We start from the raw sequence: 19,012 nt of genomic DNA, 5'->3' as shown, positions 1-19,012 counted from the left end.
TACATTACTTGTCGATCATTATTACCCTTTCCCTGGTTGTTGTCCTACTATCCCTTCCCTCCCCAACCTCCCACACTAATATAACTAAGCCAGGGTCCCATCCAGCTGATTAATGTGATTATTTCATTAAACCAATTAATTAACTCAAGTAATCCAAGCAGTGTGCCATCCAATTAATCTGGATGAGAGGATGTACATTTGCAGTGGCGAGTTACAGAAGCATGAAGTTAGGCATAACATGTAATAATGAATGTATGATATCTAATTTTGACCACAAATTCCAAATGACATTTTTATGCACTTCCTGGGAGATTTGATAGAAATTCATGTAGAACAGTTTCAATTTAATCTCTTAACGAAATGCTATGAAAACCACTTAAAGTATTGCCTTCAAGTCTCAATAATTGCTGGTTCATAGATTTACACACCAGCAAGGAACAGTGTGAGGAAAATTTTCATACTTTTCTGTTTTTTTATTAGTTCTTGCTCCTTTAATAATGGCCAAGGACAAGAATAGAAAATCAATAGGAAAAGGATAATTAATAGCCAATAGCATTATTAAAGGCAGAAATTAATGGAAGTTTGAGAATTCATACTGGATAACTTTCACAAAATTAGCAGCACCGACTTATCACAATGTGTATAGTGTTGTGAAGAGTGTGCATAGTGGTTTTTGAGACAGGATCTGGGAATGTAGCTCCTGGTGGTCTTGAAATCATAACCTTGCTGCCTCAGCCTACTTAGTGCCTGGATTTCAGGTGCTACTGTCTCAACCAGCTCCTATTCTATTTTGTCATATGCAGCAATTATTCTTTTAGAGTTGAGAAGAAAGAAAATTTGAGAAATGTTTAACAAATTGCCCCAGTTGTAATCAGAAATTTTAGGGAGAAACGGGAATTTTAGGGATGGGTTCTAGACAGAGTGCTGAGTTGAAAGGCAAGCTACTGAGTCAGGGTCTCACCCAACTGATTAATATGCTTACTTAATTAATCCAATTAATTAACTCAATCCAAGCAGTATGCCATCCAATTAATCTGGATAAGAGGATGCACAATTGCAGTGGCGGGTTACAGAAGAATGAAGTTAGGCATAAAATGTAATAATAAATGTGCAATATCTAGTTTTGACACCAAATTCCAAATTAATAAATATGAAGTTTTTGGTTGGTCATTAATCCCTCCAAAAATTTTGGCACAGGAAAAAAATGGAGCAAACTCAGCTCACAGATTAACTACAGATCCTAAATTAGTTGATACAAGGCAAGTAACATCCTTACTTGACTTGAGAGATTGTTCTGTAATAGACGGCATGATTTAGTATTTCTATTTTCTCAAGATAGCTAATGTTATATCAAGACTATTACATAGCCAATGAGACAGATAAAAAAGTATAGAAAAAATTATAGAAGATTGTGCAAAATAATAGAAAAAATGATAGAAAAAATCCTTAGGCAAAAGTGTAAAGCTATTTAGAAAAATATTCTCTCTTCTTTGGAACAATAAAATCAACATCCTTATTTGTCTTTTACACTCAGAATGAAAAATGTATCTATCCAGTCAAGAACCATAAGGAAGCCAATCAGTGCCTTGAATTCTTTCAATGAGAAGATTTGAAAAAGGGTTTTCTAGATGTGAGAAGAGGAATATTCATTCAAAAAATGCCCAGTAGAAATTTAGTAGCAATTACTAAACTCAAAGAAAGTGAAAAAGAAAAAAAAAAGAAAGTGAAAAATGTCAGGGATTCTTTCATTTAAATCTCTATTATGTCTTTTTTGAACATTCTTTAAAGATTTTCACAAAGGTTAGTTAGTTATCAGTTATGCGAATTCTGCTTTAAGCATTTAGGGAATTAGAGAAATTGTAGAATCTTTATTGACACCAGAAGGGGTGAAATTGATTAAGATGCTTTGTATGCATTGGCATACTGAATTTAAACCCTTTTGAACAATATTTAAGGATGATATAAAGTAAAGATAAAGAAATGTAAGAATTTTTCAACACACTTTGCTAGCAGACTAATGTTCATTTAGGGCCTCTGTTTCCACAGTAAAGTAGAATGTGATGCTACAGCTGATGCTCTCTACCTCAGGGTGGAAATGGCAGGTGACTATAGACAAGGGTTAAGTTTGTGCCGTTTCTCAGATGATTTAATGTTTATTAAGTTTTTACATCTATTTCTAGAATTGTTTATTCAGGCTCACTCATTTGAATATTTCAAGTATTAGGTTCCTTCCAAATAGTTTGCTTAAAATGTTATTGATACTACTATGACTTTATTTCAGATACGGGAATGACAGCGATGAACAATGAAGCTAATTGCCCACAAACAGAAGCTATGAAGTGATCCACTAAGAATGAAGTGAGGCACAAGAATCACACACTCCAGTTGACCCTGATTTGTCTTCATTTGTATCTATTGAGATTCTGCTGAGTTGTTGCTTTGCCCCCTTGCGGACCCCCCTGCTCAGTTTTCTTTTCTTTCTGCTTATTACTTTGTTGCATGGAGGATCATGGTCTATGATCTGGTAAACCAGAGTTTCGTGACCACATTCACCTTGATCGGCTTCTCTGAATACCCACACCTATGGGCACCCCTCTTCTTTATATTTTTAACCATCTACATGGTCACGGTGGTGGGGAATCTGGGGATCATTGTGGTCATCAGAATCAACCCCAAGCTTCATACGCCCATGTACTTTTTCCTCACCCACCTTGCATTTTTGGATATGTGTTATTCCAGTGTGTTTACACCCAAACTCTTGGAGATCTTAGTTGTGGAAAACAGGATTATCACCTTAGAAGGATGTATGATACAGTATTTGTTTGGATGCACATTTGTGTTTACAGAAATGTTTATGCTGGCAGTGATGGCCTACGACAGGTTCGTGGCCGTCTGTAACCCTCTGCTCTACACAGTTGCCATGTCCCGCCAGCTCTGTGCTCTCCTGATAGCTGGGACTTATCTGTACGGTGGCCTCTGCTCCGTCATCCTCACCTACTCTCTTTGGCAACTGTCTTACTGTGGACCTGGCATCATCAATCACTTTGGCTGTGAGTACTCTGCAGTCCTCTCTGCATCGTGTTCTGATCCTTCCTTCAGCCAGATTGCATGCTTATTCATCTCCATATTTAGTGAGTCCTGCAGCCTCCTGATCACCCTGGCCTCCTATGTGGTCATAGTTGTCACCATCATGAGGATGCCCTCCAAGGGAGGGCTGAGAAAAGCCTTCTCCACCTGTGCCTCCCACCTGACTGCCATCAGCATCTTCCATGGGGTCATTCTCTTGCTCTACTGTGTGCCCAGCTCCAAAAGTTCATGGCTCCTGGTGAAAGTGGCCACTGCTCTTTACACAATCCTCATCCCCATTGTGAACCCCCTCATCTACAGCCTGAGGAACAAGGATGTGAAGGAGACAGTCAGGAGGTTTCTCCACTCCAAACTGCATCCCCAATTGATATAATTCAAATAATTTTTCATAGAAGTCTGAAGTATGCATGTTATATATATATATATATATATGTATGTTTGTATATATGTGTATATATGTGTGTATATATATGTGTATGCATATATAGAGATAAAGATAGATAAATAGATAGATAAAATAGATAGATAAAATGATAGATCACATTTGGGACTTTAGTGAATGATACTTTAGGGTTTTTTGTTTGTTTGTTTGTATTTGTCAGTTGTGGGGCCTGATCCCTGGGCCTGGGTGCTGTTCCTGAGCTCTTCAGCCAGCATTGGTATACATTTTTAGACTATGTCTCTTTCAGAGTTTCAGTTAAAACACAAAATTATTCTTCGCTTAATGCATCTCTCAATTTCCTATTAAAGATATGAGTTGTAATATATGAGGAAAATATATGAATCAATCTTAAATATAAGTCAAGACAATAGATATTTGGTACTTCCCTATCTACAAAAAAAGCAAAATAAATATCCTAAACAAAAAGCCAGGATACAATCTATTATTAATTTTGAACTTCTCATATTTCAGCAATGTACTAGTGAGAAGCAGATCATACTTTTCAAATATAGGATAAACATGTTCAAATTTCTCTCGTGACCGTGTTATTAACCAATTATAATCTTAATTAGGAAGGAGAGATTTTCAAATTTTCTTGTTAGTAGCTCATGGTAAACACCTTGTGAAAGTTCTCTGGGACTTTTATTCCCGAAAGTCATGCAATGAAAATTTAATATACGATTCCTAAATTATGTCTCTCAGTTTGACTCAGATGAAGAAAGTGTTTATACTGAACATGACTGCTTTTAATTATAAAAATATAGAATTGTCCTTCATGGCCTATGTTAAATGAAATTCTCAAGGCTTAATTACAAGCTTTTATAGCTACAAGTTTTGAGAAATAACATAATAATTAATTGAATTTTTCCACAACCACTGAAAATTAAACCTGTCTTTTTGCTGGTGAATAATTCTATAATTCTGATGCAGAAGACTCTGATTCAAATATCTAATATTTTTTTGCGAACAACACCTCTGTGAATCTACTAGCTGTGGTAGCAGTGTCTTTCAGCTAAGAATAAAAACACAAGGTACTAAAACCTCTTCCCTACATTGTTAAGAAGTTTGCCTTGTATTAATCTTTGAATCTGTTTGTATACTGTAATGAGGCTTAATATTCTTAGTGAATACTAAATTAATGCTCATTAACCATTCTCAATTTTTATCAGTCCTTTAGAGGACTGTACTTTTTAGGTTTTATTTATTGTTTAACTAGTTGTCTAAAGAAGTTTCAATTCCACAAGTCAGATTATGACTATCATTTATTTTATTGATATGGCCCCTTCTATTCTCTCTCATCTTTCCTGTGTCAGCCATAGCCTGAATATTTTTACATACTGTACATTGAATATAACAACTGTAGTTGCTCATTCTCCCTCCTTCCATTTATGTATTCCTTCCCCCATCAATAAAACATGTTTCAGCCAGTTAGTTTTATTTGAAATGGTTTATTAATTGTTCAGAATAATTATAAGATTGGATACTTTTAGGGGAATATATATTTTCAAATATGTATAAGGCTGTGAAGAAATATAATAGACTTAATATAATTTTATTTTTATTTTAATGATGTGTAGGCAAAATCAAATCTGAGCAGTTTAACCGAGCAGTTTAACTGCTTTAAATGCCAGAGTTTTCAAGTAGTTTGCCTGGAATTTGACACTAGAGAAAGGGTGGGTGAATACAGCCATAATATTCAATGTACATGTGTGAAAATAGATCTATTGATAGGATGAGAAGAGAAGGAGGAGAATGTTGAAAGGGTGACGATGATCACGATGGATTTTACTCATAAACAGACATGTTGAACTGAAATCCCTTTGAACAACTACTTAAAGATATTTTGTTTCTTTTGAAAAGGTGCCTGTGCTTAGAATTTGAGGGAAAATTGTCATTATAGTGGGAACAGGCAAAGATATTGAATGTGTATGTGCCTGAAACTACAGGCATGTTGTCAAGTTGTCACCATTTGAGTGTCACCGTAGAGGAAAATTGAAAGGACAACTTGAGTACGTTTGCAGAGACAGGTCAGCCGAAGAGTTGTTATTTAGAAAGAGGAATATGTTGTGGAGTAGGAATGTGAATGGGAAGTCATCTCGAATTATTTAACTTTTACCTTAATGTTTCCCTCAAAGCCTGAAGTTGAGAGGAAAAGGAATCCAGGAGAAGCTAGGGGAGAAAAGAAACAAGAAAAGAGACAGTCAAGTTCATGTGCTGATGATTTGGGAATTGGGTACCTAAACTAAGCAATGGTAAGAATTAATCAAGGAAAACATTGCTTTTTAATATATGTCTGCCAAAATGTTTCTTGTTTCATTATTTCTAAATTAACAAGAGGTGTTTTGGGTAGTATTTTGCATATGTTATGAATCCTATGAAAATTCAGAAAGGAGAAATAAAAAGGCTGTTTTGTTGAATTGACTACAATGTAGTATGTAGTCCCAGGGTTCCTAAGGTTGGGATCCTATTTGGGATACCCTTTATTCATAGCAATATCATAACACTAACAGTAGTTACATCAAGAATAATGAATATTTTAATATATATGGGGTCACAATTAAGCAGCTAAAGGATTGAGTCACAGAGCATGAACATCTGATCATCAGAGGTTTGATATTTGATTCTAGCAGAATTTCAACTCATGGCACTTGACCCAAATATTAAGTCATTCACATTTTCAAGACTCAGTACAAACCTATGTAATGGCTGATCATAGAGATTGATTGTTTAACAAATTCACCTTCAGTATGAGAGTTATGCTTGTCTGACAGGAGGACATTAGACCAGTTTGAGTCAAAGAAAGGAAAGGAAATAGCAGAGATCAATGTGAAGTGCTACAAATTCAATGGGGAAATATGCAAAATATTAAAATTTTACAAAAATAAGATTGGATTTTCTCAAAAATGCCAATCATGGTCCTGGGCACTGTCCCTGAACTCTTTAGAGCCACTATAATACTCTATAAGAAATGTACTCATTAGCTCACTGATGTAACTATAACTTCTCTGTACAGAATCTTTACAAGAAAATACAATTAAAAACTAACAGAAAAAATTAAACAAATATGTTTCTGTTTTTAAAGAAAATCTTTTCTTTTCCATCAATCGTAGACAATTCATGTAGAAAATGTGGCAATCCAATATCTCTATGTCATTCAAACCCCCCAGATAACTTCCAGCTTAGGACGAATGTATAAGATGGATGTGGAACTGAAAGGAATCAAAAAGATTTTGATCATGTAAAATTCCCTTAGATATGAGAAATCACTGGAATGGTATTGCTTGTAAGAGGACAGGTTAAAATTAGTTCTAGTTGGCCAAACACTGATGACTTATGCCTGAAGCTGGTGACTCACCCCTGTAATCTTAGCTACTCAAGATGCTGAGATCTCAGGATCATGGTTCAAAGCCAGCTCAGGCAGGAAAGTCTATGAGACTCTTATCTTCCACTAAGCACAGGAAAACTAGAAGTAGAGCCATGGCTCAAAGATGTAAAGTGCTAGCCTTGAGCAAAAAGATCTCAGGGATAGTGGCCAGGCCCTGAGTTCAAGCCCCATGTAAACAAAACAAAACAAAAATCCAGAATCAGTCCTAGCGTCATGTGTGAAAATGCACTAAGCATAACTGTTCTTTGGTTAGCTTTTAAGCTCAACACATATCACATTTGTTTTCTAGCATCAAGCTATGCAACTAATATGAAAGTTTACTTTTATTATTATTCCCTTATGTGTAGTGTTGACCTGCATGTGAAAGAAAGTGTAATTTCTATTATCTATATTATACGGTACTTTGTATGTTTTTTTGGTGAAAATACTGTACAGAGGAGTTACAGTTACATGAGCAAGGTAATGTGTATATTTTTTATCAAGCACTGTTGCCTCCTCCTTTATATTTCCCCTAACATCCCTTCCCTCCCACTTCCACAACTACACTCCCCTCTACCTAAATTTTTTTATTATCAAAATGTTATGCAGAGTGGTTACAGTTACATGAGTAGAGCAATGAGTCCATTTCATAGTGAGCATTGTTACCTCTTCCTTTATTTCCCCCCTACCATCACTTCCCTCCCCAACTCCTCCCACCCCCACCCCCCCCGACATCGTAAAGTTCGCTTTCAATATAGCATCCTGTACATCTCGTCATCACAATGGATCAGCCTGCATCCCATTTAAGCGTTCTGCAATGTCCCTTCCCTTCCCCAAATTAAAAAAATATACTGTTCCTCTTAATGCTCATAATGTTGAACACAATGAGTTTTCATTTTAAAGGTATAAGTATAGCGATATATGCAGGAAGACATAGATGCGCAGATATAAACAATGAAATACAACTATACTACCATCCCTTCTGAGATAAAATCACTTTAAACACCTCAATAAAACAAACATTGAAGCATAGATTTTTTTTTGGTCATGGGTTTAATTGGTTTTATTGAACCCTGGCAGGTGAGGAAAGCTGAAATATTTTTATAAGAAATCTAGCCCATTCTGTTAGGCCAAGATAAGATTTTGCACTTATGTTTTATGAAAAGAAATATGGTCATGCTAGAATTTAAATGGCTCCATGAAAGGAGTTGAATTGCCTGAGACAAAAGTAAGAAAAATACCAGATTAAGTGAACTGAACATTCATGTTGCCCCTAGTGTGTTTTTTTCTTGAGGTACTGAGCAGTACTTTATTTGCTCCTTTCTTAAATTAAAACTCTTATTCAGTGTTTTATCTGGTCTTGATGCTATCCACAAGAGAAAAAAAATATCTAACTCTGTGCAAGATAACTCATCCAGTGTTTTATTGCCTGGAGCAAAATATTTATTGCTCTCATCTTACAGTCCTAGAATATCTAAATAATTTAGTACTTTCTCATCTGGACAGAGGAGATTACCAACCCATTTAGTTTGATTTTAAACTCTTAATATTTGCTGTATACATTGGCCTGTTTGCACTAAACTGTGGCATTCAGAACCAAATGTGTTCTTCCTCCTAAAACCACACTTGTAATCAAATATAAGTTAATTGATATAGTGTTGAGTTTACTAGTTTCCTGGCATATCTAAACTCTTTCTTCTCTGGCCTGTAATAGAAGAAAACACACTTCTTTTTCCTCGACAGGAGCCAAATGCAGGATGAAAGAAATCAGAGCGCTGGATTCATCTTTGTCTTTTTGGGATTCTCAGAATTGCCCACCTTACAGGTGCCTCTCTTCCTGGTGTTCTTGACCATCTACACTGCTTGTGTGCTGGAAAACCTAGGTCTGATTTTGCTCATCAGGATCAATCCCAAACTGCACACACCCATGTACTTCTTTCTCAGCCATCTATCCTTTATTGACTTTTGCTACACCACTGTCATTGCACCAAAGTTGCTAGACCTCTTGATATCAGAAGACAGATCCATGTCCTTCAAAGGATGCATAATACAATTTTTCTTTGGCTGTACCTGTGTGGTTACACAGACTTTTATGTTGGCAGTGATGGCCTATGATAGATTTGTGGCCGTCTGTAAACCTCTGCTCTACACGGTTGCGATGTCTCATAAGCTCTGTGCGATCTTGGTCGCTGGGAGTTATGTGTGGGGTGGAATCTGTTCCTCAACACTCACATATTTCCTTCTTGTGCTGTCTTACTGTGGCTCTGGCATCATCAATCACTTTTGCTGTGAGTACTCTGCCATCCTCTCTGCAGCCTGCTCTGATTCCTCCCTCAGTCAGCTGGTGTGCTTGCTCATCTGTACCTTCAACGAGGCCTGCAGCCTTCTGATTATCATTATTTCCTACACTGTCATATTTGTCACTGTCAGCAGGATTCCATCTAAGGGAGCCCTGAAGAAAGCTTTGTCCACTTGTGCCTCCCACCTGACGGCCATCTGCTTCTGCCATGGGGTCATCCTCTTACTCTATTGTGTGCTCAAGTCTAGAAGCTCATTGCTTATGGTCAAAGTGGCCACTGTGTTTTATACCATGTTGGTTCCCATGCTCAACCCGATCATCTACAGCCTCAGAAATAAGGATGTGAAAGAGAGCATCGGGAAGCTAATTCACCTCAAAGTCCTTTCTCGCTCATTTTAGTCATGTTCAGACATCCATAAGGCTCAATCAGTGATGGGATGAATATTCGTTATGAATATCCTTCATGGCTTTTAAATTTCCCTTCATACGATGACATAAAGCAGAGAGTTAATGCAACCATATACTATTTACTAAATCTGGCTGTGCTTTAAAAATAACTTGTGAGTAAAAGGCAAATAAGGAGAAAGAAAATCTTGTTTCTGTCCCTCCCAGGATGGAGTGGTCTAAATAAACCTGTAATAATGTCCACATTCTATATCCCTCAGACTGTAGAGTCGAGCTGTCTCTAAAATCATCTCTTCCCTTTTTTCCTTTCCACTCTACTACATCTTTAATGTTCTCTCTTTCTGTCTGTCATTCTGTCTCAATATGACAACAAATGTATGTTTGAATAACCCTCTATTTTTTTCAACAAACTAAAGGTAGCCCATAAAGGTAAAAACAGTATAAATATTACACATAAGCCCCTTTGGGATCCCTTTGTCTTGTTACTTTCTCTAGAGAAAAACTGCTTTGGGGAGATTTTGAGATTCACTACATTTCTTTGTCTAATTTTTCTGTGTATGTCCTGAGGGTAGCAAGTTTAATTTTTCTTGCAACTGCAACTTATCTCTATTAGACCTTAGGGTTTGCTTTTCATTGTTCCTGGATCTTTCCCAAGATTTTGGTTAAATGCTATTTAAAAGATCAGTTAAAGCAGTGATTTATTTTATGTTGTGCTTGGTTGTTCCATGAAATGAACAGTATGTTGCTTCCTTTCCTGAAATGTAGATAAGAACATTTGTGTAAATGTCTGTTCTTGGTTTGTGTTCCTCTGCAGTACTGGCTTGAGTTAAAGAACTTGATTGTTCAGACAGAATGATCTGTTTCAATCATTTCTTTTTCTGTATGTATTAGCTCACTACAAGATGCTTGGCAGTCATGAGCTTTGAGCAGTTGGGGTCAGTTCATTTACGATCTCCCTGCATCTTTCCATTTTGCTAGTGGTTGTACAATATTCCTGAAATAGTATTGATTATGTAATAGTTATGTAAATTATATTGATTTTATTCTCTCATGGGATTAAGTTCAATAAGTTCATGAGCACACCATCAACTGTACCAGTTTGGTCTTTATTTTATACAGAACTCTTTGTCTCTAGCTTCCTTAATAAAATATGCAGCCTGCAAGTTGTTTTGTTAAGTTTTCATTTGATCCTTGTCATTAAAAAAAAATGCTTTCACTTAGGAGTATGCCAAAGGCTTTCTGATGGGCTTGCCTTTGTTTGTCTTGGCTATTTTCCTGATACTATACTTATTCTGCTGATTCTCTAATTCAAAAATTTCATGGCTGATCTTCAAAGTACCTGAAATTTCACTGAGGGGTGATTCCTATGCTACATTAGTCTGTAGCTTTCTGAACAAAGATATGAATAAGATCATCACTAAGTTAAACAATACCTGGTTAATATGCTGTAAAACATTGTGCTTCAGATATTAACTCTTTATATTTTTAGATGAACAGTTTTGGCATTCAGAATCAAAGCACCTCATGAATGTATCATCATCCTACAATAAGCATTTCATATATGTTCATTCTGTTGATTAGCAACATACATTTTTAAAAATTCAGACATAAAATCACAGACAAATCTAATTGAATTTGTTATTTTATTGTTGTTTTATTGTTGCAACAAATTTTTGCAATACATTTTACTATACAATTGCCCAGTCAACATGTAGTTCAAAGAAATGCTGTATTTTATGAAATATTAAACTATAGTTTTCATGTGGTTCTATTCCTCACAAAAAATACCACTGTGAAGTGGTATTCATTATAACACACTGAATATCTGAACCTTTTAAAGTTTATTTCTACATGAGTCATTTTAGCTTGGAAAGATTTTTCTTTTAAAAAATATTGTAAGGGTGACGTACATATAGATTACATAAGTAAGATAATGAGTTCATTTCTTTTTATAATTTCTTTTTGGAAAGTTTTATAGGCAAATAAGAGTAAATAGTATTCTCTTGTAGAATCCTAATCCACTGAAATTAAAGTATGTATGACATTGTGTAATATATTTTCTCTCTATATAATTCCAAAAGTAAGTACAAAAGACTATAAATTCATGCTTCACTGTGGCTTGCTATTTGTGTCAATATGACTTTCCATTGTGAAAAAAAATTATTTGGAAATTTGACTGAAAGCACTTTGTAGTCATTTTCTTTCTACATTTCTCATTGGAATTACAAGTCAAGAAACTTTTCATTTTTTTTGTTGTATGGCTTTGTTGTTGATTTTTGTTTAAAGTAAGCTCATAATCGAGTTTACCACTAAAATAAATCTTGATTTAATCATCCACATTAAGATTTAATTAGAAAAAAAGGAATCACATGACAAACCCCAAAGCTAGGCATGAGAAAAACTTGTCTGTCTTGTGAAACTGTAAAGTTGCAAGTTGGAAGTCATTTATCTGAGAAGTATGACTGAATCTCAGAAACAGGACAGTTCTGCACACATTGCTCTTTGGTGATGTTGGGTAACTTCCTTAATGGTAATTCATAGATAACCTATGTCTATACCTCAATTTGCTGAAGTCTTCTAGTAAGTTTTAGGTCATGCTGTGATTTTAACCACAAAGTTGTTTGAGATAAAATATAAGAAAGAAGAAAGAACTCACATTGCCCTTAAGTCTTGTCAATCATGATAAAAGCTTCTGAACAGAACAGTAAGGAGATTTCCACATGATGACTTTTCAATACAACTAATTATGTCAGACTTGCTTTCTGAAAGATATATTGGAAGCACATAAATTTTAAAGCATTATACAATGTACTGTTTAATGTATGAAATGGAGTTTCTAACACTAGTAGTGTATTGTAGTATTAATGAAGGATTCACATCAATTTTATCAGTTAACAAAATATCATAAATTAATTATTCCACTATAGTGTATTAAATGGTGTGTGTGTGTTTGTATACATTTATATATATGGTCAATATTTAACAAATATTTCAATAAATTTATTTTTTAATTATTTAAATTTTTATTTTTAGAATTTCCTTCTAGTACTAATTATAAATGTTTAGTACATACATACATTGCAGCATATCCATTTTATTAAGATTTTCCACCTCTTTGCAAACATAGCTAACACTTTTCAGTACAGTATTATGTATGGTATCTATAAAGTGTCATGTCTTTGGAAGAAATCATAAAATTTGTTTTATCTATCTCTTTATTTATGTGTCTATCACCTGTCCATATATGTTCACGTGTTTTAAAACTATGCTTTTTAAAACATTCTGCAAAAATTGACTAAGTAAGACAAAATAAGTGATACCCTATTGTTTTCACATACTTTTTGTCTTATTCCTGAATACATCATTTATATAGTATTTATGTGAATCTCACTATCAAACTAATATACTTGCTCTGTTTGTGGAATAAATTTTACATGATGTGATGTTGAATTTAAGTGGAAGTAGTTTTAAACATGACGCCATCATAATTTTCTCACTCGTAATTTGTTGAGTATTTGAAGTAGGAATAATTGTATGCTAACTGTTAAAGTTTTGTCTAATGTTCAAAAAACTTGGGTTCTTACATTTCCTGAATCACTCTTGTGAATTTGTCACTCTCATTTGCACTGTGTGATCCCCTCATTTTCTATCAGAGATGATGAGCATACTGGAATCATCTTTGTGTCCTGAACAAATAAAATACTTTCTCCCTTTTGAAAAAAATCATTTTGCTTCATTATTAAAAACAGTATTAGATGCACCAGGTGCCCATGACTCCAACCTGAAATCTTATGTATTCAGGATGCTGAGACCTAGATGAATATGGTTTGAAGGCTGGCTAGAAAGAAAAATTCATGAGACTATCGATGAAATTGGCAGAGATAAAGGAAGGGGGTAGGAAGGCTTCAAGTGTTAAAATGCCACATGAACAAAGAAGCTGTGTGAGCACCAGACCCTGAGTTTAAACCCAGTCCTGCAAAATAAATAAAATAAAATACAATCTGATGAATTAATCAATCTTTTTTTGTTTCTTACTATTCCAGTTAGGATAGTACAAGTGACAGATTATGTAACCAATCTAGTTGCTCATTGCTTCCAAGACAGAATGTTTGTCATCTTTCTAACAAAGACATTTTAACTTCACTTATGAAGACTAGCCTTGAAATGTTTCTGTATTTTAACCCACGATGATGATACGACCTACCTAGATCAGATCTGCATTTCTTTTATTGGCAACGTAATGAAAATTATGCTCTTCATTGATCTAGCTCAACGTGATTGAATCTATGAATTTAATGTTAGGTGTATAGTTTCATATAAAATAATTCAAAGCTATAATTTAACCTCACAGGGGAAGATGAAAAGACATTAGTATCATATGCCTAGATTCCTTAACCAAAGCCTGCATGGCCAGGTAAACAAATTTTGACAGTTGGCATTTACAATTATAATAGAATACTGTGTGGAATGACATATCAACATAGTGACGTGCATAATTAATTTCAAGGTAGAATGCATCACACAAACATTCATTTTCACACAGGGGAATTCTTTTTAGCTTCTATTCTTCCATTGTTGTCTACCATTATCCTTTAGACTTTGTTCACATACCATATTGGAGCAATATTAAATAGGGAAAAGGTGCAAAATATTACTCTTCCTATACAATTTGCTTTAAAATGATCTTTTCCTTAACTCATTAAAAGGCATTTTTCACGATTTAGTTCTGCCCTGACTTCACTTGGCATTTTGTAACCAACAGATGGTTACACTTCTCTACAAAAACTTCCAAGCAAACATTCATTCTCTTGACTAAACTAAGCATGTGAAGACAAAACCAGCTCATACTTGTGAAGATAAACATGAAATAGGTACATAAATGTAGTCTATGAATCTTCCTACCTCTTCCAAATCTAGCGACACTGGAATATCCAAACCCTTGGAAATTACATTTGCATGTTTTGTTTTCCAGTATCTGTGCACATGTGCATTTCCCCAGGTTTCATGATCAAAACCTGAAGTGGATTTTTCAAATGTCAGTCTTTGCCACCCCTGTCTTCCCTGAAGACTTACACACTGGAAGTACAGATATAGAGTCATGTGAGGTAGATATGAAATGGTTGTGCATCTACATCCTGCAGGGAGATGATTAAGTGATGGAAATAAGCCAAGCCCAAAAACCTATTCAATATAAAATAATGCATAATAAAATAAAATGATATGCATGCTTCTAAACAAATAGGAGATGCACAACTGCAATTGTATTGAAATTACAGTATGTTTCTTGTGATTTCTCAAATCACAAGCTCCTGATAGTCAAGGTTGACTTCTGTTTATAACATGAAGATCAATGTATTACAGATATAGAAGAAATTACATTCTTTGTAAAGGAGAGGAATCTTCCTCTAGTTTATTTTTAGCTTATGACAACAAACTCAGAATTCTCCAGGGTCTGGGTCCCAGTGCTCAAGTAGTTTAGACAGAACAAACAACATGACTACAGAACAAAATATCCAAGTCTGATTCTTCCTGTGGCATATATGCACACTGCAAGAACAGTTACACTTTAACAACTGTCAGAAATGCATTCACTTACAGAATTCTATTTTGCCAGAGACAATCAAGACCTTTAACCAAAGGGGCCATTTTTTAAAGAACACTTTAATTTTGAGGGGGAGTTTACATAGATCAGGAAAGTCTGGCTTTTGGTGAGTTGCTGCTCTATTGTTATGTAATCCTTTATCTTTCTTTGGTGTGTACATTGGTCTTTGGACTCATCCTTGTGCTTGCTAGACAAGTATTCTACCACTTGAGTTATACCCCCAGCTCTTTTGCTTTACTTATTGTAGGGATAATGTCTCATTCATTTCTCTGAGCTACTCTGGAAAGTTGATCCATTTTGGTCTCTCCAATAAGTTAGCTGAGACAAATATTTTTTTTCATATGGTTACCTGAGGTATATTTAAATTCAAAACACTTTTGTGAGGAAAAGCCCATGTGAAAAAATTCCACAAGACCTGAGGGAGGTTAATAAATGCCTGATTTAGCTAATGGCATATATTCTGAGCCCTGAACTCTGCTTTGTGCTTGGGACCATTTAAATGAGATTGAAACCATGTTCTTGAATGCTATTAAGATGTAATACAGGTAATAGGAATGTGTGTATATGAATATCTGAAATTTGCTATATCGCCCAGACTGGCCTGGAATTGACCATTCTCTGTTTTTAATCTATCTGAGTACTAGGATTACGTTGTGCAACAGCAAATGTGGCAGACAGTAAGAATATTTTAAACAAAAACCTCGAAGTAAATTTTATCATCATGAGATGCAGTTAATCCAGGCAATGAAAACACAGCACAGTCATACACGCACATACACAGGAAACAATAAACCTATAGCTTCCTTAAAATGTTTAGGAGCAAAGAAGGTAAATATGAAGAAATATAGTAATATTAGGATTCATAAGAAAAGTTTTCTTAGGAAAGCTATGTAGGAAAGTTCTCATTAAAACAGGCAATGGTATACCTTTGAAGGAGAAGAGAAGCATTTTAGTAGATTAGAAGAATTTAAAAACTTTCTTTGCAAATTCATATCAGAAAAAGATGGATGTACAAAGCAACAAAAATCACCTTATGAATAAGTTTTCATTGTATTTGATGTTGGTATAATTTGGGGAAGGGAAGGGAAAAACAAATTGTTTAAATAGGGATACAGGTCGACCCATTGCAACAATGAGATGTACAAGGCATTATGTCGAAAAACAATCTTTACAACTTTGGGGGGGGTAGAGCCATGGAGGGAATGGATGGTAGGGGAAAAACAAAGGAAGAGGCAACAATGCTTCATAAGAAATGTACTCGTTACCTTGCTCGTGTAATTGTAAAGCCCTCTGTACGGTATTTTCACAATAAAAATTTTATTTAAGAAGAGAAAAAAAAGAAAAAAATGGATGTGAATATCATATTCAATGACAAAGTAATTTGTTTTATATAAGTCCTCAGATAGTATAGAACTATAGATTGAGGAGTTTCAATGTGAATGGATTTTGTTCATGAAGTACTGTGAACAAAAGGTACATCAACTCCATTTCAGGATAGGTGGTATCATGGACAGAATTACATCAGCTGTGACAGATGTCTTTAGTCAAACTCCAGTAGCAGTAAAAAATAAAAATACAAAAAGCTGGGTTTACCTATGTACTATATAAAATTATGGTTTTATATATGCATATTAAACAATGCATATACATATACAATAATGGTATATACATATATGTATATATAATATATATTGCTTTGTAGTGTTATTTGTGTTGTTTTATATTATTTTGTAAGTATATACATACACAGAGAGAGAGAACAGTGTATGTACTGGCACTGGAATTAGTATGAAGGTCTCATCTATTCACAGATTCATTTTAATAAAAATAATATTTATATATACTACTATTATTCCAGGAAAAAAACCAATTCAGTGCTGGTGAAAGAAACTAATATCTCATAAGAATGTCTGGATTCAAGTGACACTCCCAAATAGAGAAAAACAGCCAATAGCACTGCTGCTATTCAGCCTGGGTAGATTCCCTTCTTTCTCCCTTTTGTTCTCTGCCTCCCATTCGCTTTTGTGTGTCAACTGGCTATGGTGCAAGATGAAGTCAACCAGAGCCACAGCCACGTGACCAGCTTTGTCCTCTTGGGTTTCTCAGAATACCCACATCTGCAGGTACTTCTCTTTTGTGTGTTTTTGATTGGTTACGCGACAGCTCTGATGGGAAACTTGGGCTTGATTTTGGTGAGAAGGATCAATCCCAAACTTCGTACACCCATGTACTTTTTCCTCAGTCATCTTTCTTTTCTGGATATCTGTTATTCTAGTGTACTCACACCACAACTTCTACAGCTCTTAGTGGTGGAACGCAAAGTTATCTCCTTTGAGGGATGCATGACACAGTTTTTCATTGGCTGTGCCTGTGTGGTTACAGAAATGTTTATGCTGGCAGTGATGGCCTACGACAGGCTGGTGGCCGTCTGCAACCCTCTGCTCTACACAGTTGCCATGTCCCGCAAGCTCTGTTCTCTCCTCATAGCTGGGACTTATCTGTGGGGCGGCCTGTGCTCAGCTATACTCACTTATTCCCTGGGGCAGCTGTCCTTCTGTGCACCCGGCATCATCAATCACTTTGGCTGCGAGTACTCTGCAGTCCTTTCTGCAGCTTGCTCCGACACGACTTTCAGCCAGATGGCATGTTTGGTCATTTCTCTATTCAACGAGTCCTGCAGCCTCCTGATCACGCTGGCCTCCTATGTGGTCATAGTTGTCACCATCCTGAGGATGCCCTCCAAGGGGGGGCTGAGAAAAGCCTTCTCCACCTGTGCCTCCCACCTGACTGCCATCAGCATCTTCCATGGGGTCATTCTCTTACTCTACTGTGTGCCCAGCTCCACAAGGTCCTGGATTCTGGTCAAAATATCTACTGTACTTTATGCAGTCATGATCCCCATGCTGAACCCCCTCATCTACAGCCTGAGGAACAAAGATGTGAAAGAGACGGTCAGGAGGCTCATCAAATTCCAACTGCATACACACTCATTATAATTCAATTGCATAGGTGCCCATGTGCTAAGCATATCACATTGCTGCATACATTGTTGATAGCACATGCCTTTCTGTGAATATATGATAATGCTTAAGTATTAAGTCCTGACTATTCCATGTGGTTCATCTATCAGCAGTCCTTGCTTAATAAAAACACATATTCTGCTTTCTCATCTGATTTTCTGAAATAACTACATTTCAACCTTTCTCCCATGGAGTTAGGAAAATGAGAATAAAAACTGTCAACATTTGTGTTTCGAAACTCTTGTCATGTTACAGCTTCACTTTAATCAATGCGTGTAATAAAAGTATTGCAAAGCAAGGTGATTCTGCTTTTCTTGGCACTATCTTCAAGTCCTCTGTTTTATACAAGGCTGTGTCTTACAAATTTGTCTTCCCCTGGTCGTAAGAATCCATTTATGATCTTTTCCTCAACTCACAAGCATTTTCTCTACAGCACTCATAATATAGACCTCATCTTACGACTGGTTCACTTGTTACATCATCTCTGCTATCACTGAACCAAAATGCCTTCTAAGACCATATTCAAGGAACTTCTCTCCTGAATTTAGAACAGTGTGGGGAAGAATCATTAGAACTTTAAGGAAAAGATTGAGAGAAAGAGAAGATAACAAGAGTCCATTAGGGCAACTATTTTAGAAACAAAGACTATTTTCTTTTCCTTTCTTTCTTTCTTTCTTTCTTTCTTTCTTTCTTTCTTTCTTTCTTTCTTTCTTTCTTCCTTCCTTCCTTCCTTCCTTCCTTCCTTCCTTCCTTCCTTTCTTTCTTTCTTTCTTTCTTTCTTTCTTTCTTTCTT

General features: G+C 35.6%; 3 protein-coding genes across 3 annotated transcripts; all 3 read left to right on the top strand.

The window, feature by feature from the left end:
* Positions 1 to 2,509: 2,509 nt before the first annotated feature.
* LOC106001443 (olfactory receptor 5D18-like) lies at positions 2,510 to 3,460 on the top strand. The gene has a single exon (XM_013036534.1). It carries the CDS (start codon positions 2,510 to 2,512, stop codon positions 3,458 to 3,460), a length of 951 nt encoding a protein of 316 aa, XP_012891988.1.
* A 5,183-nt stretch (positions 3,461 to 8,643) lies between these two features.
* LOC106001442 (olfactory receptor 5D13-like) lies at positions 8,644 to 9,591 on the top strand. Its single transcript, XM_013036533.1, has one exon. It carries the CDS (start codon positions 8,644 to 8,646, stop codon positions 9,589 to 9,591), a length of 948 nt encoding a protein of 315 aa, XP_012891987.1.
* A 7,647-nt stretch (positions 9,592 to 17,238) lies between these two features.
* Positions 17,239 to 18,195, top strand: LOC106001467 (olfactory receptor 5D18-like). The gene has a single exon (XM_013036559.1). The coding sequence runs from the start codon at positions 17,239 to 17,241 to the stop codon at positions 18,193 to 18,195; it is 957 nt and encodes a 318-aa protein (XP_012892013.1).
* The last annotated feature ends 817 nt before the right edge of the window (positions 18,196 to 19,012 follow it).

This window comes from Dipodomys ordii, unplaced genomic scaffold, assembly GCF_000151885.1.
Source record: "Dipodomys ordii isolate 6190 unplaced genomic scaffold, Dord_2.0 Scaffold298, whole genome shotgun sequence".
In the NCBI taxonomy this organism is placed as follows: domain Eukaryota; kingdom Metazoa; phylum Chordata; class Mammalia; order Rodentia; family Heteromyidae; genus Dipodomys; species Dipodomys ordii.
This window is presented reverse-complemented; position numbering and strand designations above follow the sequence as displayed.

Coding starts and splice junctions, on each gene's coding strand:
- LOC106001443 (XM_013036534.1), top strand. CDS start 2,510: ATGGTCTATGATCTGGTAAACCAGAGTTTCGTGACCACATTCACCTTG.
- LOC106001442 (XM_013036533.1), top strand. CDS start 8,644: ATGCAGGATGAAAGAAATCAGAGCGCTGGATTCATCTTTGTCTTTTTG.
- LOC106001467 (XM_013036559.1), top strand. CDS start 17,239: ATGGTGCAAGATGAAGTCAACCAGAGCCACAGCCACGTGACCAGCTTT.